General features: G+C 36.9%; 1 protein-coding gene across 12 annotated transcripts in view; it reads left to right on the top strand.

Annotated features, from left to right (window-relative positions):
- Positions 1–24,710, top strand: part of SHC3 (SHC adaptor protein 3) — a 76,146-nt gene that overhangs the window by 10,727 nt on the left and 40,709 nt on the right. For 2 of the 12 annotated variants that reach the window (XM_026792901.2, XM_074533664.1), the window contains exons 2-5: positions 7,303–7,497; positions 7,787–7,871; positions 8,753–8,917; positions 24,247–24,317. In XM_026792901.2, coding sequence (XP_026648702.2) covers positions 7,824–7,871; positions 8,753–8,917; positions 24,247–24,317 — 284 coding nt within the window. In that variant the 5' untranslated portion in view covers positions 7,303–7,497; positions 7,787–7,823. Of the gene's footprint in view, positions 1–6,165; positions 6,386–6,706; positions 6,863–7,302; positions 7,498–7,786; positions 7,872–7,899; positions 8,918–24,246; positions 24,318–24,710 lie in introns of those variants that run through there. The other 10 variants (XM_074533665.1, XM_005486200.4, XM_005486199.4 and 7 more) reach the window with 10 other exon arrangements.

The raw sequence follows: 24,710 nt of genomic DNA, 5'->3' as shown, positions 1-24,710 counted from the left end.
GGTTTCATTGAAACCCAATTCAAAGTGAGCACTGGGCAGTTCTGAGGTTGGGCTGTTGATGTAAGATTTCTCCACAGACCCTCATAGCTGACTATTTTTCCCCATTCCAATATCTCCTCTGACCTGGATACCCATCAATTGCCTTTTGCTTGGCCAGTGACTTTGGTTTCTGCTTCTCTGTGCAAGCACTTATCATGTTTTTGCTCCAGCCTTTCTGCTGTACATCCTTGCTTACATGTATTTGCTGTTACTGGAATCGGTCTTAGTGCATATGCCCAAAGTCCTTTGGAGAACTGCTGACCCATGGAATACCAATAGTTTTCATGCCACCTCAGCCTTAATTGTACTGAAGCTTGTCAGGGGCTTGCCCTGCTTGAGCAAACAAAACACATTTTCTGAGGGTTCCTAGAGGAAGTTACTTTTGCTACAACAAAAATAAACTTTTGCTACAACAAAGAAATATACAGGCTGCTGTGTATGACAATAGGGATGCTAAACACACGTTTATCTCCATTTCTCTGCCATTCTAAACATTTTTTAATCTTGGAGACCCTTTTAGAGTTCAGGATGCTTGCCTCCCTACTGCTCTGCTTCATTTCATGGAGCTTAAAACAGAATTTCTCAGGCTTCACATCTGCAGCCATTTCACTTAGTGCCTTTCCTTACTTTACTAGCAATGTAATTTGTAAACTTCAATCCATTTAAGTGAACATGTAAACAAATGTAAATCCCTCCATCCAGCCCTGCCTCATTATCATGTCTTTCACAGATTTGCCATCCTGCTTTCCATATGTATTGTTGTATCTAAGGTAGGCCAACTCAAATGCAAAGAAGAAAAGCAACCCGATTAAGAAAAGAATGCATCCTTAACACATGCAGGCATGTGGGCATACCTGCACATACACACTTGTCTGCAGATGCCTCTTTCATTTGACTGTGCCCAGAAAGAAGTGAACCATTACTTCAGGTCAGATAACAAGTAGCATGGGCATAAACAGGTATGGTGGTTCATATCATCTATGATATGCAGAAGTAGTCCTTGTTTTTAATTCACTGGGAATGAGTGCTGTGAGTGCTGCTGTGAATAACCCTCCACTGGTGCTGTTATCCACTACTGCAGAACTGCCAGAATTTTTTAGTACTGAAGCTGATCAATAGCAGCTCTGTGAGTAGCTCCATGTTTGCCAAGAGCATCTGTATTGTTTGGTGACACAAGTTAATGGGTTCTGTTTCGGGGTGAAGTGGATGCGAGTGGGTATTAGACACTTGTACTGCCCTGTGCAATTCATTTCCTCCCCCTCTTCACTGTTCATCGCTGAAGTGATTTGGAGTCTAGAGCTGATCTAGCTGAAAGTAACCCCCAAAACTCTCCAACAGTTTTTTCTGTGTTATTCTTCTGCCAGGTGCCACACACAGTGTGCACTCTGTGGCAATGTGGCAAAGGTGATGGAGTCTGAGCAGCGCTGCTGTCCCTAGATCTCTACACATGCTGCCAGAATTTTGGTCTGATGTGAGACCTAAGACAAAGATGGTAACTTATACTCTCTGTTGGTGTTTGGTTCTTACAGTTTTGATGATAACCTTTTAATTAGGGGAGGGGAAACTAATGTGTTTGGGAAAGTCTGCGTTTTGTTAATAGACTGCTGTCTGCTCAGACGAGGTATAGTTAGCCCTTCCTGATGCCAAGAGTTGCAACAAAGTGCACTATGCTTTGTTTCACTTATCCTTTCCCTTGCTGCTCTTCTTGCCAGTATTTAGCCATCCTAACAAATCAGTAGATACTAGAGCATCATTTTCTTGTGCTGGTAAGGAACATATTTATATCTATATATACTGTATAAGTAATTAATAATTATTTCATGTTTTTTAAAAGCAAAATCTAAAAAAAGCCATAATTTGCATTTTCATAAAAGTAAACATACTTTATGAGTGGCAAACAACCTAAGAAATCTTGTACAAAAAGTCAGACACAGTTAAAATTCTGGCTTCCATTTGGATTTGGAAATTGAGAATGAAATTTGACTCCTCTTGGAAGCAATAGGAAATTTGTGAAGTCAGATTTCATATACAGGAGGTTTTAAAAATCAACTTTGCAAACCACTCCTAGGAAAATAAGACATGAACAAAATAAAAATAAAATACTCAAAAAACCTATCAAAAGTTAAAAAACAGACACATTGTTGCAATGTAGAAAAGAAAACTATTGAATTATTAAATACATTTCATTAATGTATTGATGGTTCATTCATGAATGAACCAAAAAGGTGATGCCTGTATGCCCAGACGAAGCATCATTTCCATCAGTATGAATGGATCATGGAACCATGTTATGGGCCTCTCATTACATTATTCACAATGCAGTACATTTTGTACACCATGCCACAGTTTGTGGACAAAAAAGAAAACGTGACTGGGATGTATTTCTTAGCACAGAGACCTTCTCCAGGTGAGGCTCTAGCTAGACTGACATGCCTGATGCAGAGAATGGAAGTTTGGGACAGAGAGAATGAGGAAAAAAGCATAGAAACAGGATCATTTAGGATGGAAAAGGCCTGTTAAATAAAAAGGTCTGCAGAAGGTGCAGGCAGCCAAACAGACATGGCAAAGCTTTAGATTGTCTGGTTTTTAGGATATACAATTCTGTTACACTGATGCTCATTGTCTAGTTTCAGTGTCTGGCTGAAAAAAAGAAATAATTAAAATTAAAGAAATAATTAAAAGAATTAAAATTGTAAGGGTTAATTTAGTGTTTGTAGATTTTAATACATATCACTGTCTGATCCTTCCTCACCAAACCTCAGTGTCCTGTTCAGATTTGGGTATGATCTCAGATCTGTCTTTTCTGTGAACTTTTGTAGTGTGTTGACTTTTAAGAGTCGGCTCAGGCCCTACAAATGGAGCAGAAGGAGTTGCAAGTTTAATTTTCTTCCAAATATTTAATGTCATATATCAATGGGTGAACATGTCTTACAATAAAATTGTTTCAGTATTTCCAACTAACAGAAAAAACAGCCTCCTGAACATTGTTTAGGGTCTGCTTCTGGTTAAAAATATAAGCATCTGCTCAAAAATTTGTAGGCACATTTGAGACCTTGATTTTATACTTCACTGATGTAATTTATTTGGAAGTTGCTCATTAATGATTAATAATCACTGATCTTGAATAGTAATATTTTCAACAGTATGATTTTCCAGAGAAATAATTTGCAAAACCAGATAATGCTCCCATTTCCTGGTGCAGCCCACCCTTAGCAATAATGTTGCCACGGAAACAGCAAAACTCTGATCCAGTGAAAGAACAGGAGTGAGGATGAAAGGGAGATGGGGGCAATTTATAGTTTTTTGGGTTTTTTTTTTTTTAATAAATTAACTAGGATTTGTTAGAATAGTTTTGGTTTCAGGTTGTGTTATTTTTGGGAAAGGGGGTGTTCCTTGATTTTGGGTTGGTTGGTTTTTCTCTGATGGGAAGATGGCACCCTTTACCTACATGCCTTCAGGTTTTTTTGCATAGGACAGTAAGCTGAGGTTGAACTCATTATGGAAAAAAAAACCTAAGCGATGTGAGCCCAGTCCATGCTTTGATTCCTGAAAAATGTTTTGAAGTAGAAGTATATAGTCCTGCCACTGAACAGGAAGTACAGTGCCTTTCAATAATTCTTGCCCCCCTTGAAAACACAGTAGGATGTAACTGGGCTCTGTGTGCAGGTAGATCTGAGAAACAGAGGAATACAGAATATGATATGTTAAGTATGTACAAACAGAACATATAGAATTACTTGACAATTTAGTTTTTAAAATTAAAATTCTTGATTCTTAAGAAGGTTAGATCATGATGCCTTTTAGCTTATCCTGAGGTTATCTTGCTTTTCTTTCAACTACACCATCTAAGCTTGCTGCACGTAAAGAAGGCTGAATTAGGCTGATTAATAAATACATGGGTAAGAGATTTCTGATATAAGTCTATCTTGTGTTGTGCAAAGAATGCTGATATTTTCTTAATTATCCAATGAAGAAATGTCCCCACAGGATATTAGAAATCATTGTATTATAGAAATGGTGTATTTTCATTTGAGGAATTGACCATTTTTTGAAGATTCACCAGGAACATTTACTAAAGCAGATCATTAACACTTGTGTCCATCATATTACAATGTAAGGAATAACATCCTGTTTGCTGATGGCTTAATGTTACATCACACCAATAGTAATTGTTTAGGACTTGTCATAAGGAGGTATGTTAACTATGATGCTCTATGGCTATGTTTTGTGAAGTATTAAAACTCTTAGCAACATCTATATTTAGATGTCTGACAGTCAGTGTTTCTTATAACTTTGCTAACATAAATTCCATTTGGAGGGATTTTTGGTCCAAAGTTAAGGTCTTTCTCATTTGTCCTAAATTCAGTTTAGCCTGCAAACAATTTTACTGCTACCAGGTGACAACTCTGAAAACGCAAATATTTCAGTCGAATTTCAACAGTTTCTAGCACTTATTTGTTGTAAAGTACATACTTGACCACAGTGTGTTACTGGAATGAGGTATTTTTGCCAACTCTGATCATATGTTTAATATTTCTTTGAATATGATCACTGAAAGGCAAATCTTTGCATTCTGTAAAGTTTTTTACTATAGGTTGGGGAACATAGTGGTGGTATTTCCTGTGTTTCCTCTTTATGGTGGTCACATCATCCTATTTGGTTTGGCTTGTGTATTGGCAATATCTCCTACATTTGCAGCAATTTAAAGCCATTTAAACCTCAGCAAAATGTACGTTCTCTAATCATGCCCCCAGCATAATTTCTTTTCTTACCCTTTGTTGTTGATAAAAATTAGTATCTTCTGACATACAGGCTGCAGAGGTAGCTTGGATATAGAAGTAACAAGGTGGCAGCTAAGAATAAGCCCCTAAGAGCCACTTGGTGAAAGAAAAGGACTTGAAACAAGAACTGAATTAAAGCTGAAAAAAACAACAGTAAGAAAGATCAAAAATGAAAGAAGGGTCTAAGAGCCAAAATTACCAGTACTTTGTAAGAAATGCTGCATTTTGTCAGAGGCAGTGTACACCCCCTCCCTGTGTATGTATTTCTAGGGTAGCATACTATTTTTCATTTTCTGACATTGAATTTCCACCTGCCATTTTATTACTGGGTCGACAAAGGAGTAATTGTTCCTTGGCCATTTATTAATCATGTTGTAGTGTCTGGCTCACAGGCCTGCAAAAAGAAAAAAGAAAAAAAAAGTTCATTTTCAGCCTGGTTGAAATTCAACGTGCTGACTTAGCACAGGTTGCTAAATAGAAGTAAGAAAAACCAGTGCTCTGAATGTCTTGCTGTCTTGCAAGATAATAGTAGCAACAAGCTTGTTTAAGGCAGGCATGGTAAAGTCAGTGTGCAAACTCGAGACACAGTGCTGGAAATACAGAAGACATTATAAATGCTCTGGCAATAGCTAGAATGAGCTAGATCCTAATTTATATTGCAGTTTAGGCCTATTACACAGTCTCCTAATTTCACTCATTATTTCCTGGAGCTGGATTTCAACCTGCTGCCTGCAGGGCAAAATTATGTACTGTTTCTAGTCCCTGGAACTATAAAAGGCGTGGTTTTGAAATGTTCCGGTCTCCTACCCTAGGACTGGATTTGTAAGGGAGACAGTTTCCTGATCAGACACTGAAATAGGCACTGGATTGCAAGCACTGGGTAACTCAGTGGCTTCTACTCCTCTGCAGTGTCTAATGTCAGATTTACAGTAGAGCTCTGCGTCCAATGGATGCCTTGCAAGCATTTCTCTGTCCAGTGAAAGTTTCAAAATTAGACCTTTTGCTGGTGGTCTAGGAAGCTTTCATCCTCTAGCTTTCCCTTTGCCTACCATTCCCTGCAGTGATGATCATACTGTCTTTAAATATCTACTGTGCTAACAGGGTAAATAAGGGAGAAATAAGTATATGCAATTTTTTTTCAAGGAGAGCTTTGGGTTTGTTTTTGTGGCTATTTTTATGGGAGGGTTTGTTGATTGGGTGGGTTTTTTGTTTGGATTTTGTTTGTTTGTTTGTTGTGGGGTTTTTTGTTTGTTTGTTTTGTTTTGTTTTTGTCAGAGGTGTCTGAAGACAAACCTGTAAAATCTGTGAATCTGCGGGTGCACAGAGAGCAATCGAATATCAAACGAAATGTGCACATTCATGTTCCTATGCTGGATGTAAATGAATTGGCTGAATGAACACAGTCGGGGAGAAACAGAGATCTGGCTCCGGTGTTTTCCTCACCTGCTACTCCTGTGGACACCCCAGGCATTTCTCTGGCAACACCCTGTCTTCCGCAGGGGCTTCACGACCCACTCCCGTCTGCTGACACGCCGGCTTCATTTTCTGGCGTTGCAGCAAAAAAGGTGCCGCCTGTGCTGGAAATGGGATCTTCCACTATTTAGCAAGGCTTTGCTGAATGAGTCATCAAAGCCGGCTGGTATTGGCTGGGCTGGTGAGCACCCAAGGGATTGCCTGGCAGCGGCTGCGAGGCCTCGCTTCATTCACAGAAATGTGGGGATGCTAGCCAGCCCTTTCATTCACTCGCGCAGCATCTCATTCACATTTTGCAGTCCTGCTGGCGGCTTCTAATGAAGAGAGCCGTTCGGGAGCAGTAGGGTTTTCTGGGCAGTAGAGACACGTAAAAATAGGCTATCGTGTGTATATTTGCTGTTGCTGTGCTAGGAGGATGACGAGAGGAATGAATGCTGTGAGGATGCTGTAGCAGGTTTGCAGCGTGGTGATGAAAGGCTCTTCTGCAGATCAGTAGAAAACTGCTTTACATTGACTAGGACATTGCCATTATTCATCACGGCTGGGATAAGAGGTGCTGACTTAATTCAGTATGTCATGAATATACTAATTAAATACCTGTATTTAAGCCGGCTGTTCCACTGTGTTTGCAGTTTGTACACTGCAGCCTTTAGTCGTGGGAAAAGGAAGGAATTCCATAGACTTTTTTTCTTTAAGATGTGCTGCAGTTAGTAATTTATTTTAAAAACTTGCACTATGCAACTTCTCTGGTCTGAATTTGTTTGTAATGCAGTGTGTTGTCCTACATCAAAAAAATGTTTCGCAAAGCAGATTAATTTATAGGAAAAAGCCATATGACTTGTGATGGGCATTGTATATCACAATGCTGTACACATTTGGATTTCTAAAGAAATTGCAGGAGGAATGAAATACCTGTTTTCTGCATGTTTTGCTACTTCTCCAGATCAAGTGTTTGTGACTGACATTCATTCTTAATAAAGGCTTTTTTTTTTTTTTTTCCTCACTGCAGGGTGTCAGTTTGCTGCTACCTGGACTTTTAAATATTCTTTCAGGGTTTTTTCAGTTTTTCAGAATTGAACCAAACATTCCAGTGAATTGAAGACCCTCTTCATGTCTTTCTCTGGACTGAAAATCAGTTGTGAAAGAAAAAACGTCTATTAAGCCTGTTTTTGGACATCAGAAAAATACTTTTCTTCACACATAGGTACTTACGTAATTCCTGCATTAAAATAGAATGCTCTTGTGAAGTAACAGGGAAGAAGGATTTATTTCTCTGTTAAAATTTGAATACAACAGTTTCTGTGAGGGACAGCATTGACAAAAAGGCACTGTTAGACTGCTTTTGTGGAAAAAATGTATATATTCTTTAGTTCTGTTCATCTGTTCTGAAAACCTTTAAGGTGTCTGTGTTCTGCTGCAGGGGCAGGAGAGGGGGATTATTTGTGTGCAAATATTATCCAGATATTAGCTGTCTAATTGTGATTTCTTTATAGATTCACAAATATGTGAGGTGGAAGAACATTTTAACAGATGAATAAAGTGTGGTGTTTCATAAAGGCTACTAATTCAGTTTTAAAGGTAATTTGCCTTTGGTACTAAAAGGGTGGTGGGAGGGGATAGAAATTAAAGGTTGGGAGGAAGTATCTGTTTGAGAAGATAGGAAAAGGGAATTTGAGAATTGATTGGTGCTAGTGTGCTGTAAGTGGGTGGATGTGGTTTTTTTTTTCTTCTCTCTCCTTTTTTTTTGGCTACAGGAAGTGATTTGCAGTGTTCACAGCCTTTTGTTGAAAAGGGTCCTTCTCATTTGTGTGAGTCATGCTTTTGCTGTGAGCGAGTTGGCAGCTCTAAGCAGGACTGAGATCTCAGTCACAGAAAACTGTTACTTCACCCAACCTTAACAAGGAACCAAAAGAAATTTCTTAAATATATACAGTTTTTCATTTTTCCTTGTACTCTTTTTCTTTTTTACCTAAACTCTTGTTAACCCTCCGTGCCGTTATGAATTGCTTGCTATGTTAGTGCAGGCATCTCCTGCATTGGCATCAGATTTGCCAGAACATATGCAGGAAAGCAGATAGAAGGGCATGCTTCAACGTACCAAGTATAACCGCTTCAGGAATGATTCTGTGACATCTGTTGATGATCTTATTCACAATTTGCCCATGAACAGCAAGGTCTCAGCAGTTGCTACAACTTCAGCTTCACCTTCCTACCTGGTCTCACCAGAGGTTCTCCGCAAGGACCAAGAAGATGGACCCAGCACCCTGTGTACCCTCATCCATAAAGTGTCCCACTTGAAACTCTCTAGCACGGGCAGCCTTTTGGGTATCAAAAACCTCTCCTCTGCAGTAAAGGAGCTTGCTGTCTCCAAATTGCAGGGAGGCTCGAGTGCTTCTAGTTCAGCAGCAGGGGCTTCAGACAACACATGTAACCTTCTCTCTGCCACTTCGTGTTCTCAGCAGGACGTGAGCAAGATGAGTATGGGGAAAAAAGCACGGTCAGAGGAAATGCACCTGGGAAGTGAAGATTGGAATCAAACTAGCAGTTTTGTCAATAAATCCTCTCGAGGATGGCTGCACTCGAGTGAGAAGATCCTGGGACCTGGTGTGACGTACATTGTGAAGGTTGGTCTGTTTTCTTCCATTCTCTGTTTTTATCAATGAAAAATTCTCTGTTGGTTTTGCTGACAGGATAGTCAGGCTGAAAGGATCTCTATTTGTATTTTTTTTTTTTGGTGCATAATACATTAAATGTAAATGCAGGAAGAAAGGGTTGGGAAGCTGTGTTAATTTGTTACATTAAAGCAAACCTGCAAATATTTTTCTACAGCTGTATAAAAATCTTGTTCTTAAGATAAAAGCTGATTTGATCTGGGTTTTTTAGCCTTCTTCTGAATTCAGATTTTCACTGTTATCTAGCATACTGTATATATCTTGGATACGTAGGCTTTCAATATGTCTGGTGCAATATACAGGAGGAAAGACAGACTCCTTGATGTGAGGAGAGCTGTTAATCATGCATGAATTTTTCAGTTTTAAGCACCTCTAAGGGCAAGTGTTTTTTTAAAGTGAAATGATATTTGAAATCTTAGAGCAGTAAGGCAGGGAGCACAATTCTTATTCTGTTTCACAATTTGTTGTGGGTAGAGCAGGAAAATGCAGCTTGTTTTACATAATGAGCATTCAGCCACTTTAAGTGTTATTGCTCTTTTCAGTTCATTGATACAGCATGTCAAGAGGAGAGGATCTTAAGTTTATAGGGTAAACTTAATGTTTCTATATGCTTTGAAAATATTTTGAAACCACCTGTTAAAGTAGAGCCATCAAGATAAGTGTATGTGCAATGCTTTTTGTAGTTAGGCGAGAGTCTGGAAACACCTTTCAGCATAGTGTGCAGAAAGTATAAAAATGACATTATTGTCCAGAATTCATTCTTCAGTTGCCATATTTCATTTGCCAAGAGGCTTTTGTATCTTAAGTGTTAAACTGTTTTGCAGCAGGCTATTAATATTACAGGTCTATTTTTAGTGTCATCTTTTTTTTAGGTGTAAGAGTCACAGGTGACTTTATTTCAGGATGCTTTAAAACTGAGTGACACCCTTGTTTCTTAACTCTCTCTGCTTTTTCTCAAGTCTTATTATCAAAAGCAGAGTGCATTTTTAGCTGTTGGGAGACTAGGAAGCAGTTTTCATTTCTTTGTGTTAGTGGTGATAATAGATTTAGCAGGTGGTGGTAGATTGAGTAAGTTGGCCAATTCAGAGCACTATTGAAATTGTACTGTCTTTTTTACCACTCTGAAATTTACTGGGATTACAAAGGAGTCAGTGCTACCTTTCAAGCCACAAACTGCTGTTCTGTTACTCTTCAAGAAATGTCTCAGTAAAAAAACCCCACTGATGCTAGACATAGTGATCTTGAGACCCTGATGTCCTTCTGCACAGAAATACTCTGGTTAACAAAAGGTCATTTACCATTTTCACATTAGCTCAGGCAATTCAAACATTTTAGTTTTTATTTTGCATAGGATAGTACAAGCCCAATAATAACTATGTGAATATACTACTGCTGTTAGTTTTACCTGAAGTGATCATTATGAAAAAGAACACACACAGCATTGAATTTCTTAATCCATTCAGCAGTTTACCTACTATATGTTAGAGGAAGCTGATATCTTTGAATTGAAAAGAGAATTAAAGTTATACAGAAGTAGACTAACATTTACAGTTAGTAATTTACCCATACCTAACTGAGGTAGTAGAATGAATATTAATTAGTGCAATTGATGTTGGGTACATGAAAGTGTATTTATACACACTGTGTATATCACAATTTTCAAAATCAATCAAACAACTTTTAGGTGTTTGTTAGTAGTTTATTAGTCATCAAAATGTATGAAATTTAATATATTCTTTCTGTTAAAAAAATAGGATGATTAACTTTGTAGTTTCTGGCATAAGAATCACAGAACAGTTCTCTAAATGTAAAAACAAAGATTGAAAATAGATACCAAAATAAGTGGTTAATGAATGAATGAATGAAAATAAACTGGTCCTGATTAGTTCCTAATTTGCCTGCTTATTAACTATCTCAGTTTTCCTTGGCAACTGCAGCATTCATATGGATAAGAATAGAAGTGCAGTTCCCAAATCCTTAGACATTGTTTGCTACCAAGGCTTTTATCCAATCAGACCATCAAATCAATACACAGATAATGTATACTGAGGGGAAACATTCCTTGGATACCTCATGGCTATACTGACTGTCTGGGGGACTCTTACCATGTTTAATTAGTACCATATGCCTTTTAGAAAATTCCATATACCATTTGTTAAATGAGACAAAAATTAGATTTGTTGTTAACCAGCAAAGCCTTTTTTTTTTTTTTTGGGCAAATGTGCACTGGGTTACAATTTTCTCATTAATCCACATTTAAAAGAGAAAATTTGTCATGGGACAGGATTAGTTGTAACTACTGGGTAGTTTGATAGCTCACATTGGAATATTCTGAAATAAGAGACGAAAAATTCTTATGTGCAATATATGAAAAATCTGAAATTTCACTGCTGTTCCCACATTTTTGCATATTACTAATTTTAAAAATGGGCAGTGTAACTCTAATGCTTAAAAAGGGTACAGGTTTGTGGTAAACTGTAGCCATATTCTGATCTCCGTGGTCTGCTGCAATGGAATTGTTTTCAACCATAAAAGTGCTGGTGCTTTCTCAATCTTTTACTCCTTGTGAATTTCCTGTTGCATTTTTATATGTTATAACATAAAATGTTTCACAAAAGCAACCTCAAAAAGCATTTTAGCAACAAATTAGACAATGACCATAACCATACTGGGGATATAAAGTAGTCAGGTACTGATATCATACTTAATACTACTGCTGGACTGTTTAACAAATAATGAATTAATGAAAAAAAGAGGAAGGCAGTAGTTTGCTGTGCTGGAAGTCTTTAAAGAGCCCAGTGCTTTCCCTATAGTGGGACTGATTACTGCAGGAAGAGATTATATGTCTTCATGTTGTTAGAAAAACAAAGGCATAGAATAAAAACAGTGTAAAAAAACCTGAGTAATGCAACAACAGTTAAATGTTTCAATGTATTCTGTTGTTTCAAATGATAAATATCTACTTATGAGTATCACTGGCTAATATTATAGATGTTTTGGAGTTTGTTTTATTTAAATGTGAGCACAAAAGTCAAGAGGCAAATGCATTTTTGTCTTCAGGTAACTTGTGGCTGGATTTTGTAACAAGTGCCAATGAGTTTAAAATACTGTTGTTCAGAGTTCAAAACCAAATAAACCCAAAATACTGTAAAATTTTATATATCTATATGAAGTGTATCTGAAAAAGCCAGTAAGACTTAAAGCCGACACAGTAGTATAGAACAGACCTGAGTAAATCTAGTGTTAAAAACCAGATAGAAATATAGTATCTAAGAGAGAGGAAGGAAGAACTATTTCATCCAAAAGAATCACTGCAAGTCAGGCAAATAATATTTCAATAAAAAGGACATTAAATTATTATTATATTTCAATATAAAGGACATTATTTTTATTATAGCAAAGTATTCAAAGAATATAATCCTAACTGATATTATTTCTTACATATTCTAACACTTTTCATTCTTTGTGAGGAAATAGCAACAGTTTATATCTGATGTCGAAAACAGACATCATTGTGAAGCTGTTCAAACACATCACCAAGTAAAGGCTACAGTTCTGCAAGCATTCCTGCACGGCACTGTTTACGGGAGCATTCTCATTGAAATAATTGAGGCTACCTTGCTACACTGGAAGTTAAGTGTGCTCAGGGATGAACTGAATTGCTGAGTCTCTTTAGTGGCTAACCCAGACTGCAAAGCACAGCCTTAAATGACGCTAACAGAGTGGAAACTGCATCATATGTCGCCTTCCCCTAGAATACTTCAGGGCTCTTTGGAAAAATGTTTCTCTTTTTATTTTTTTTTCCTTTCTGTTGTAGCCAGAATTGATTTGCTCTCACTAAAAAAACCCCAAAAAACATTACAGCAAAGCTTTTTCATTTCTCTTTTTGGTTAAAATTACCTTCTTTATAGAAAAAATAATTGCAAGTTTGTTTGTTTCCTTTAACTTAATTTCAACTTTTGTCAATCAAATTGAGGTGATGCTGTTGGTTAATCACTGATCATTTGGCATGGCCTGACTAAAAACCGCAAACCACAGTCCTAGAGCATCCTGTTTGTAATAAGGTTTATATGTTTAAGAAATGTCTTGTGTGTTTCAACCATATGGTAATAATAGGATAGAACACTGACTTTTTACTTCAGAGTCTGCTAGCCTCAACCCGGGTACACAAACAGTGCTAACAAAGACTAATGAAACTGTCTTATCACTGTGGGTTTTAAAGCTGCATGCATGCAGATTAGGGGAGAGAGAAGTAAGTGACAAATACAGCATTGGTTAAAGTAATTAGTCCTTCCTATTTTACCATATTCCTGAGAGATCAGTTAGTATCCTTTCCATTTTCCTTCACTGTTATTCGAACTATGAAAGAAGGATGTTGATGCCTGTTGCTCTGCTGAAAACCTGTCTTTTGATCTTCATGGGCCTGAACTACTGTGGGTCTGTTGTACAGCCCAATAATAGGAAAAGAGCATTTCTCACAGAAATTACATCAGATTCTATGAGCAGAAATCATAGAGTCTTTAATTATAATATTATTCTAATTACACAAATCAAGTACTATTACTGTACATTTGCACCCCTTTTTTCTTTCTGCAGAAGACAAAGCACATATTGATTTCAGAGTTGAAGGATTCAGCTGTCAACATGAATGTCTGTTCTCCAGTACATTCGGACTTTTTGCATGGAGTATTTTTGTTTAAAACAAAAATTATACTCTTACTAGTTATTTATCCTATCCCTAGATGAATTTAGCTGGTCAGTGTAGGAGGTAAAATTGCATTCAGGCAGAATTCCTTCTCTGTTTTTCCTTGGAAATTGGACTGTTTGTTTCTTTATTTGTCTTCCAACAATGTTTATAGTAAGAATATCGTGTGCCCAATGTAAATATCTGCCATTACAAACACAAAGAGAAAACACAGATGAATCAAGATCTTCAGTGAAAACTCATTCCCTTCTGTGCTGCTGGAGACGAGGCATTCCTTTGTCCCAGTGACAGGGTGTTTTTCTCCCCTAGCCAAAGAGAAATCTTGTCTCCAGTAACCCAACAGCTATACTTGTGCTGCAGCCTGGCTTCATTTTACAGCTGAAAGTTCAAGTGAATGCACAAAGTATCAATATTAAATTTTCTTGTTTACAGTGAGAAAAAGCTTGGATCTGCTTTGGTGTAGTGTCAGAGACAACCAGCCTTCCCAGCTACTTATGTTTTTTTAAGGTGATTTACTCCCCCATGTTTCATTTGTTATGAAACAAATTTCATAGAGGAAGAGGGGTTCAGTATTGCTTCTCTGCAATTCTGAATAGTCGTGTAATACTAATTTCATTTGAGCCTATATGTTTATGACAAAATGTAATGCAGCTCTACCTTTGTCAGCTGCAGGCAGATCTGAGGCAGAGCCTGTCCATTTGAGTTGTGATGGGAATAATGATGGGACTCGGTGCAAGCACATTTCCAGTCATCCCTTGTTTTTCTGGAGGGATTAGGCACAATTCAGTCAGGCTAATCTGGAATGTTTATTTATTAAGTTAGATATTCTCCTTGGTTTTCAAACAAGTTTTCATAGGGCCAGCTGAGATTTCAGTCTCAAAAGGCTGAACCAGACAATCCAAGTCACAGCTAAAAGTTCAAAGACTGGAAAAAAACTATGTCTGAAATTAGACAGAAATGGCAGTCAAAGCCATTAAAAAAAAAAAATAGACAGGGTATAGGGTGACACAAAGAAAAATGTGAGGAAGAGAGAAAAAGATGTCTAGACTTTTTTCTCTCTCCTACAGCACCATCACATTGGATTTACTGCTACAGGTATTTTTTTTTTATTTAGTTTTTTTTACCTCAGAATAGATCCTGAAATTAGAGATATAAGTTGAACAAATACCTTAATTAGCAAGGACATGACCAAAAGAGAGAGATTTTATCTTAAGATGTTGTCTAAGCTTGGTCAGCACCATTTCCATCCTTTGTATATAATTGTTGTACTAAGATACCTTTATTTACATTTTTGGCTCTTACTAATTTAGTAATTGTACAAGGAAGAGAATGTCTCATGGGACAGCAACATCTTTCCTGGCTGACATTTACACTTCTTACTTGTGATAAAGTGATTAAGAAGCATAATAAGAAACAGGATTTTCTCTTTTTTATGGATGAGTTGCTTTCATGAACCCCAAGACATTTTAGAAACACCTGTAACTTCCCAAAGAGTTGGAATGTTTCAGAAACACTGACTTTGTCACTGAATGTAGGGGTCATGTTTTGTGACCACATGTTGAACACAGATGCTATTCTGCTAACATTTTTGATAGGTTAATTGTGTGGAAAAGCCAAGCAGCAAGCGCTAAGTAACTGGAAACATTATATGAACTCTCTCTTACAATGTATTTACTTCTGCCAAGGAAAGAAAAGATGGAAAACATGGAAAGGCAGGGCCGCTTGGAATTGGGCACCTACTGGGAGATACAGGTGCCAGTTCTGAGCTGACCTGGCCATGGGAGTTTCAGGAGTGGTGGTGAAAAAGGGTCTCAAGCCCTTGCTTGGGGACCTGGTAGTGCCCCTGGCCTCCCAGAGCTGCTCTCCTCTTCACAGCCTTTATGCTGCAAGGAAACCTTCCAGAGATTTTCACTATTTAAATCCAGCCTTGAAAATTTCTCCCCTTATCCCTATTTTCTGCACAGTGGGAGTTATCTTTAGGACACTTTTTCTGAGAAAACAGAAAACTATATCTTCAGCATAGGAGAGTTAAATATTGATAAAGACTCAGAAAAAAGATCTGGTTTAATTGCTGAACTCTTTTGATGAAGAGCAGAGGTACATATGGCACTCACATAAAAAGGAACTCCCTCTCCCTCCGTGCATGTTTTGGATTTTCAATTTTAACAGTGACAGGTCCTTCCTACATCACACCTCCAAATGCACAGTTTAGAAAGAAGAACAGTATATGCATTTCATATACTTAACATGGGTTTGTGTTTGGCATACTGGAAAAGCACCTGTTAGGTCTTTTGTCTTCTGAATCTGTGCTTTAATGATACTCCTCATCAAGCAGTTCAACTTGCTAATGATCCTCTTACTCTCTAATGACTGAGGAAGAACAAGTTCTTTAATAGCTAAATATATTTATAGCGTCCATATTTACAGTTTCAAATGTCTAATTATGATTTCCAGCTATTGAAGCATATTGTTTTGGCTGCAGAAGTCTTTGTGTGTTTGTGTTAAAGGAATTCTGATGCAGAACATAAGCTGCTGGAACTAATCTGCATGGTACTTTGAAGGGAAGTATATCTTAGGGGATATTCAAGGTAGTAGCAAAACAGTCTGGAAAGTGTTCACTGAATTAAAGTATGCAGCTGTGAAAATGAAGCAATTCATCTGTGCTACTGCAGTGCATACTCTAAGTGGTTCACACTGCAATAATTGCATTCACTGTTATTATGTACTTTTAAAATTAAATGTAAAAAGCGTAGAACTAAACCTTGTGGATTTTTTCCTCAAATGTAGCTTTTTCTAAGGGAAATTTTTGTCCCATACAAAAAATTGAGCCTTAATAGAGAATGTGTTTACATTTGAAATAATAGAATAAATCACTGTCCAGTGTGAGCTTCTGATTCTAACATTGCTGAGGTTTTGCATGCAAAAGCATTTGTCTATAAGGTAAGAAAATAAGAAATATTGTTCATGCAAAGCAACCAATATAGGATTTTTCTGAAATCGTGTGAAGGTTCTGTTCATTTAGCATCTCTACTGCATAAATATTTTTGGCCATGATGTTAGCAATCTTATTTCATCCACCTGCAAGTAAGAAATAAGAAAAAAGTATTTTATTTGAAGGTGTTTTGTTTTCAACCCCATTTGAGATGGAGATGAGAAAATTGTCAGAAGGGAAATTTGTTTCTTGCTTATATCTTTCCCCTCTCAAGCAAGAAATGAGACCTTAGAGTTGACTTAAGAAATTGCTTTTTGAGATAAGATAAAATATCTTCTTCTTTTCCTAGCTAAATCTTTTGCCTTTTTAAAGAGAACCTGAGTCCTTACTGTTGAGTTGATTGTGAGATGCTGCCAGAATGCTTTCACAGGGTAAGACAATTCATAGAAAGGGTTGGCTATCATTTGCCACATAAGAATTGCTAGTCTGAATATATAGACACATATAATCTATTTTTGCTACAGAAACAAGTTAATGTACAAGAGGAAATAGGAAGGTGTTGGCCAGAGTTGGAGATATTCTTGGGAGAACTGTGTTCTCATCCGTTGTTGTAGAAGCAGACCACCTGTTTTCAAGAGGAATGCAATTGACAGTCATATCCATCATCACTTCTACTAGTATGAAAGCTCTCTTGGTTTACTTGCCTCATGGAGGATTTTATTATGATAAATTTACACTGAGTAGTTGAGGCTTATCTTTAGTTGAACCCCAAAGAAGATTTTCTTTTCTGTTTGCACTCAATCAATCCTTACCTAGAGTTTTCCATCCGGATTGGAACATGCATTCTTTAAGGAGGAAAAAACCTTTGGGGGAATATTGATTCACTGCAAAGCTCTGTACATGATTACTTACCGATATAAAAATTACCAACTGCAAAAGTATGAAAGCACAGAAGAGAGCCTTTCTGTTTTTCATGGCAGCATATGTTTATGACACATTTTTGGTGCCGGATTCTGATAGTGTCTAAATATAGGGCCTTTTCCTCATTCAGAACAAGGCTGCTAGGTCTTCTTTCATGCAGGATTGCTGCTTCCACCACCAGGTTTGCTGTTCTATACATAGCAGGAAGGCACAGGGCAGAGGTACAGACGGGGGGCTCTGGCATATCCTGCTAGAGCACAGTCACCAGGTGCCCCCAGAGACCTGCTTTTATGTCTGGAGGTATGTCTTGCCCCAAGGGGAGGGAAGGACAGGAGGCTGTGGCATGGCTGGGAGAGCATATTAGCTAAGCACCCATGTTAGCTAAGATTTTAATATGGTGTTGCATGATACTTAAGCAGATGATTTAAAGGCAAATGTATTTATATTCCAAACTAGTCAGAGTTTTCAGAGAAACTGAAATCTCTAGCAGCTTACTTAAAACTCTGTGACTAGTGCTTATGAAAATTTACTTCTCTCTGAATATCTAGCCTTGGTTCTGCCCACAGCTTTTTCTAATATTATAACTTACTCTACATTAGAAATGTCACAGAACAAATTTTCCATTCCATTCTTCTGCTGAAAGTGCCTAGGTAAACTAGCATAAATGTGAATGGTTTTGTGCATGCAGGACCTCCTTTTAACCACACTGCTCCGTGTTCAGCTGATGGTAACCAGCATTTTCAAAGGCTACCTCTTCTGCTCATCAGATGCTTTGTATTTTCAACAACACCTGAAGTGGGAGGGTGTCCTGCAGACTTCTGTGATGCCAGAGCTTGGGGGAAATGTTTGCCATGATAATGGCAGGACAATGGTACTCCACTACCAGAAAAAGGTTTCCCTGACGTTTGACTACACCCTCTTAGCAATGGGCAGCTCTTAAGGTAAAAAAGAAAATGAACAAAGAAACAAACCCCCACAAAATAAAGAAGTGAAGCCCCACGAAACAAGAGCAAACAAAAAAGCCCACAAACACAGAGAAAAAATGTTTTTGCACATTGGAGTGCAGTTCCTGCTAATTGTTCAGTCCAGAAAGATTTTCCAGATTCCCAGATCTATGTCCCAGTTGGGAAGCTGAGCCACATCCGTGGGTTAATGACGAGTATGATATTATAAGGTGCCTTTACATGTACATTTTTTCAGTATGGATGCAGTGCCTCTATATTTAAAAGATTTCAAGTGCTAGCTCAAGTAAATCATATAAATAATACACAACTACACTATGGTTTCCCTATGAAGTAAAGAAGCAAATGTATGTTTTGGTAAGCTATCTTCCCTTTTTGTGCCCATGCCTTGCTGTTAGCAAAATTAAGTAATTTTGTGGTGCATGTTTCAGTCAAACTAGTAAGGTATTGAGGGTAAAAAATTTGTTGTAAAGCACAATTAAAAAACTAGAAAGCATTGTCTATTTTTCCCTTCATTTATTTTTTTAAAGGGAGCACTTTTTGATTACAGCTTAGACTTGTATTTTTTTTCTAGTTTCTAAGAAAATTTTTTTTAAAAAATTTTGTGGATTTTTTTCTCTGCTTCAGTGATTTAAAAAGTGGGTATTGTAAATTCAGTTAAGCTAGGAATTTAATCTAATATGATATCAAAGGGATTGGAAGATAGAGTTTCATATTAATTTGCTGAAGAGAAAAATTCATTTTGTAAAATACTTATCAATCTTGCAGTCTCTGGCTGTAGCTTGGGCTACTTTTTGCTTGGGCTGCTTTCGTGTTGGTTTTTTTTTCTTTTATTTTTTTTTCCTTCTTCTCCTTTTCACACATCAGTATTGTTACTAAAAGTCCTGTCTGTATCCACAGTTACATGTGGACAAACTTACTATCTAGAAATCAAGTCCTGGGCTGTTGCTATTTTTGTTCTATGGCCTGTTTGTTAGTGGGCATCTGGATTTGAATCTTAATATGATTTAGGGTAGATAGCAAACCTGAAAGTAATTTTTCAGTTTTGTGGTACATTGAGGAACTCCCAGTGTACATTTCACAAGCTCCTTTAGCTGTTAGTTGTGATACCTGAAATTCGAGGGAGCTATCATTTTGATGCATAAATAAATGTGTATTGCAGTAGTAGCAATGGAACCTGAAATAAAAGCTATTATTTTTAAATAAGAGAGTCCTCAACCATAGTTAACTAGCGCTAGTCAATTCATGCTAACTACTTGTTTACTTCCATGGCATAATGTAATTCTGGACTAGCTCTTTGGTGAATGAGAATAAAATGTAAAACAATAAAACCCTCAAAACCAAGCAAACCAATTTCCCCATCCTTTAAGAAATGAAAAGAAAGAAAATGTAGGCGTATGACTTGAGATACACATGAGAACCAGATGTGGCAAGTAAAAAGATACTCACTTTTTCCCTTTTGCACATGCCAAGTAAAAGCAGAGCCTAAGCCTGTGGGTGAGAAAATTGCAGCGAATTGCCCAGCTTATTTTATTTCTATTTTTGAAACTTAGATCTCCATACAACACCCAGAACCTCAGGAATCAGAATCTAATTTTTGAGCCCCCAGGCTATTATCTGCAGCTGTGCAATGTTAGAGCATACTTTGGATACGTCAATATTTGAAGGCACAGGCTAATTTTTGTCTCGTAATACAATTGTATGTCTGTTTGCTGATGTAACCCTGTTATCTCTTACGTGACTTGTATAAGGTAGGTACAAGCTGCAAAGTAGTGAACCACTCAGACCTGATGGTGGTCATCTGGTTACACAGATTAAAATCAGTAAATCTCAATTTAATAAGAATACCTATGCAGTTTTGATGAGCTAATGATACTCAGGTAGTTTGGATTCAGAGGTTAGGAATTCTTATTTTATTTGAGAGTAGATGATTCTTATTTTGAGAGTAGGAATTCTTATTTTATTTGAGAGGGTAGATATGCTATGCACAAGGCAGACACTCATCTGCTAGACTTGTATGTAGGTTGGACTGCTTCAGTGCTGTATGGAGCTACTTCCTGATGGAATAATAAAATAAGTCTTGCTACATTTTTATAAAAGTATTTCTTGCTGTTGTTACTGCCAGCTTCTCAGTGCAACAATGGAGAATTTCTTGTATTTTGAAGAGCTTGTTAGGAAGCACCAAACAAGGTTGTTCATATTTCTGGAGCAAGGGGTTTCTCTGACAGTGACTACTCTCTTTTCTTTCTTTCTTTTTTTCTCTTATTTTCTCTCTTTTTTTTTTTTTTTTTTCTCTTGGCTCCAAGTACACAGATGCACTCAGCCAGCATTCGTGTCTGTTTTTGAGAAGTGTTGAGAGATCTCAATATCTTCTTTTACACAGGCTTCAGTTAAAAATTTTAGTTGCCATACAGGAATTTTCTGAAGAAGACAGGTACATTAGGGAGTACAGAACAAGTCTTTGCATATGGGACAAACCAGAAATCTGAGACATATAGCCTTCTCTTGCACTAACCTGCCAAAATTGTAACTAATAAGGATATTGGAACCACATGCAATGAGAGCTACATGGTACCACCGGTATGTGGCACTCTGCCACATACATTACTGTTTAAACAGTACCTACCTGCAAGGTACTGTTTAGCATGCAGAGTGCTAGTTATGAATCTAAAACCTCTGAATGGGAAGGTATTCATTCATATGAAATATTTTTTTCCTTGGGACATAATACCTTTCAGTGTACACAAGCTGGAAACTCATTCAAATATTAGAAAGCCAACAGAAAGCAGAATGTTTTCTGAGAAAGCTTGGAACGGGTAGTCCCAAATCCTCCTACTTCAAGGTGGGCTACATCTCGATATATTTGGTTCCTGAGCAATGAGAAGGAGGATGATAGCAGGAGATCATAAATTTCACAGTGCACAGTAGCTGATTGGTTAGAATATACATTAAGTGCTGGGTGAAGAGGAGCTTTTTTTAGAAGTAGACTGTTTTATAACTATATTTTAAATGTTTCATGGAATGCCTAAAGCAAAAGATAGTGTTTCTTTTTAATCAGGGTATTTATTTGTTGAAATAAATGAATAATTTATTTCCTTGCTATCTTGGTTGTATGTCTTCTTTCTGTGGATCCTTGTCAGGTTGTACTTCAAATGGATATTTTTAGACAGCAGTGTTGGTCTTGGGGAATAATTGAAGCATAGCAGTAGGTGAGTTATATGTCCCTGTAGTTGGCCTTTGGACCTTTTGAATGTCAGTTTTTATAGTAATTTCGTTACTTGAAAACATGCCATGGTGATTAAGTGTTCGCATCTTTTATCCCAGCAAATCAGTTGCCATCTTTGCATTGATCAGTCAGGAATACTGCAAGCCTTACTATGTTGTGTTCAGCTGTCTTTGTGATATACATAAAAGAAGTACAGGGTAATTTTTCCATCTGACCTTCTTTCAGTCTGATCTTGTCTTTATTTTTGTTAATGCAGATCAGGTAGTGTGACTCAAAGGGGTCTGAATGCACGTCTTCTAAGTATGTTTATGGGGTTTTGTCTACTTATTCGTCTGTTTATTTTGACAGTGGCTTGTGTGCACATGTTTTTGTGTATTTATTTGCACGCCTGCATGTACTTGTCAAAATACCTTCCAGAGTTTGCTTCCAAAATGCTGGACCTGTTTCTCAAACTCGTGCAATTACTTTGTTTTAAAAGACTTGAGGCAAATATAGGTAAGTGAAGAAACAAGTGCAATCCAAGTGTTTTATTATTCAGAGGTCTAAACTAACAGGCTGATGAGATAATGAAATTTCTTTAACAAAATATCACAGTGATACCTTTGAATAGTCATGCCATTTATAGCATATTTAATTACAAAAGCATGTCATATGAAATAAATAATGGGGCAAAATTAATCTATTAAAGCATCCTGGACTAAAACAAAATGTCACAGAAAGAAAACAGGAAAATATTGATCATTGTTGTTTATTGGCATAAGTTAAATTATTCCAGCTGATTATCTCAAGTGCTGCTAAAGAATTTAATCTCCAAGAAAGTGAAATCACCCTCTGAGATAATTAAAAATAGACTTAATGGCTTAACTTCCTTCATCAGAGCATGAAAATGTAGTTGTATATGTTTTAAGTACTCAGGCAGAAGTATATGTAAAAAAAGTCATTTATTTGTAGTAAGATACAAGGATTGTCTAATTTTGCGCTGATAGATGACCATTTGAGAGTATGATCATAAGCTTGAAAGCTCCATGTGCCAGGATCTCTTTAGATGAGACAATTTTTCAAAAAACATAGATTTGCAGATTTCTAAAATATTCTAGGAAATGGATCTTGAGATAACCCTTCTCAGAAACTGTGTGCTATAATAATGCCAGTTCAAACAATTTAATATATAAGAGCCAGTTGATGTTCTAGCTGTTTTTATTCAATGTTGTGATGATTTCCTAGCATTTGATAGAAGTAAATTAAGTAATAGTGGATATGTGAAAACAAGCTAGGTATTCCTTCAGCCTGTAAACATTTTATGACATACATGTTTCTATGGAAAATCTTAAATTAAATTCTACATATTACAGTTACTGCTCCTGTCATTCTCTATTTAAAAGATTATCTATTCTGAAAAAATAAAATTCCCAAACTGGAAAAATTGTGGCCTCACTTGATTTTTGCACCAGTTTCATCCCAAATAGATTGTATTATGCTGCGAAGATAGAAAAACTGATATAAGAGCTGATATAAAAACACAATGCTACAATAGCATCATGATCATCCTTATCAGGCTCATGATGTAAAGACTCCTCCACAATTCCCCAGACTTTCAAAGTCCAGTGTATGGCTAAGTACTTAACCTACATGCAAAGATACATGGGTTATGCCAGTCATGAGGCAGTTTCTGCAAAGGCATCATCCAAGTATCTGCCAAGAGCTTTACCTCCAGTAGACCTTAGCATATGCAAGTTATGCCCACTTTTGGAAGCAAATCTAGAAGACTCGCCCAAGTTTTTTCTCACTCCTAGTGATAGATGCTGTTGAATTTTAACATATTTCATAATGGTACTCCCTTTTTTCCACAGAGATGCAGGGCAGAAATCTTGGTCAAAAGTCTGATGTCTTAATATTAGCTAACCTTCATGTCATTCCTTTCTTGAATGACCCTGTTAAAGCCATTTCCCAGCATGGGTTATTAGTATATTGTATTAGCATTTTCCACCTTTTTACTACTATAATAAATGAAAATACTAAATTACATCTATCCCTTAAGTGTTTATTAAGAAATTTGGTTGCTGGTGTTCTTTTCAGCTTTCCCTGTTATAAGTTGCCTTTTTTGTTCTAATGAGACTTAGTTCTCTCCCTTTTAAATAACTTTGTCCTATTAACCAATACCAGATAAATGTCCTTTACCACACTTCCTTTCTCATTAACATTATTTTTTGCTTTGATTGTACCTAAAGCGGACCGATTAAGATAGAAGAAGACAAAAAAAAGCACAACAACACATTATAAATTGAGTGTATTACAGTGACCAGGTTAAACACAAAACTACATGTTGAATGAAATGTGACACTTAAATAAAACAAAATGTTTATGGAACAAATCTGTGGCATAGAACTGCTTAATCACAACAACCTACTTTAGGCATAGGATAAATTAAATGGAAAAATAAAAATTGCACATTGCCTTTTAATGGTGAGTTGCGCTTTTTCCCAGAACTCAAGCCTAATTATAATACATTTTCCAACTGTTTCTTTTTCCTTACAGTACTTGGGCTGTATAGAAGTCTTACGGTCAATGAGATCTCTTGACTTCAATACTAGAATGCAGGTTGCAAGGTAAGATTTCGTACAACTATGTTTTTTTAAGTAACTTCTGAATTGTGTCCCCAGAGTGAAAAGGTCAGAAAGATGGCAAAACACATGGTAAAGGATTTTTGCATACCATAAGTCCACTTTTAAATTTTGCTTTTACATGTAAATCCCTTATAAGGTATTAATACAGTTTCAGCAGGACTTAAAAGCTATTTTCTCTGTGGATTTTTGATATGCCAGGAGCTACTTTAGAAAATTTTTGCCTGTTAATTATTCCAAGTAAGGCACTTATCTGGATACCAATTTAATGGCATTTACACCAGTGAGAATTAGAATATGCTTAAAATCTATGATCTCAAGATTAATCTAGGGAGCTGCTTTGGACCCCATGTTTATGGGTTTTATAATAATTTCTTA

The sequence above is a fragment of the Zonotrichia albicollis genome, chromosome Z (genome assembly GCF_047830755.1).
Source record: "Zonotrichia albicollis isolate bZonAlb1 chromosome Z, bZonAlb1.hap1, whole genome shotgun sequence".
Classification (NCBI taxonomy): domain Eukaryota; kingdom Metazoa; phylum Chordata; class Aves; order Passeriformes; family Passerellidae; genus Zonotrichia; species Zonotrichia albicollis.
Note: the sequence above shows the minus strand (reverse complement) of the source record. Positions and strands in the feature narration are given on the sequence as shown.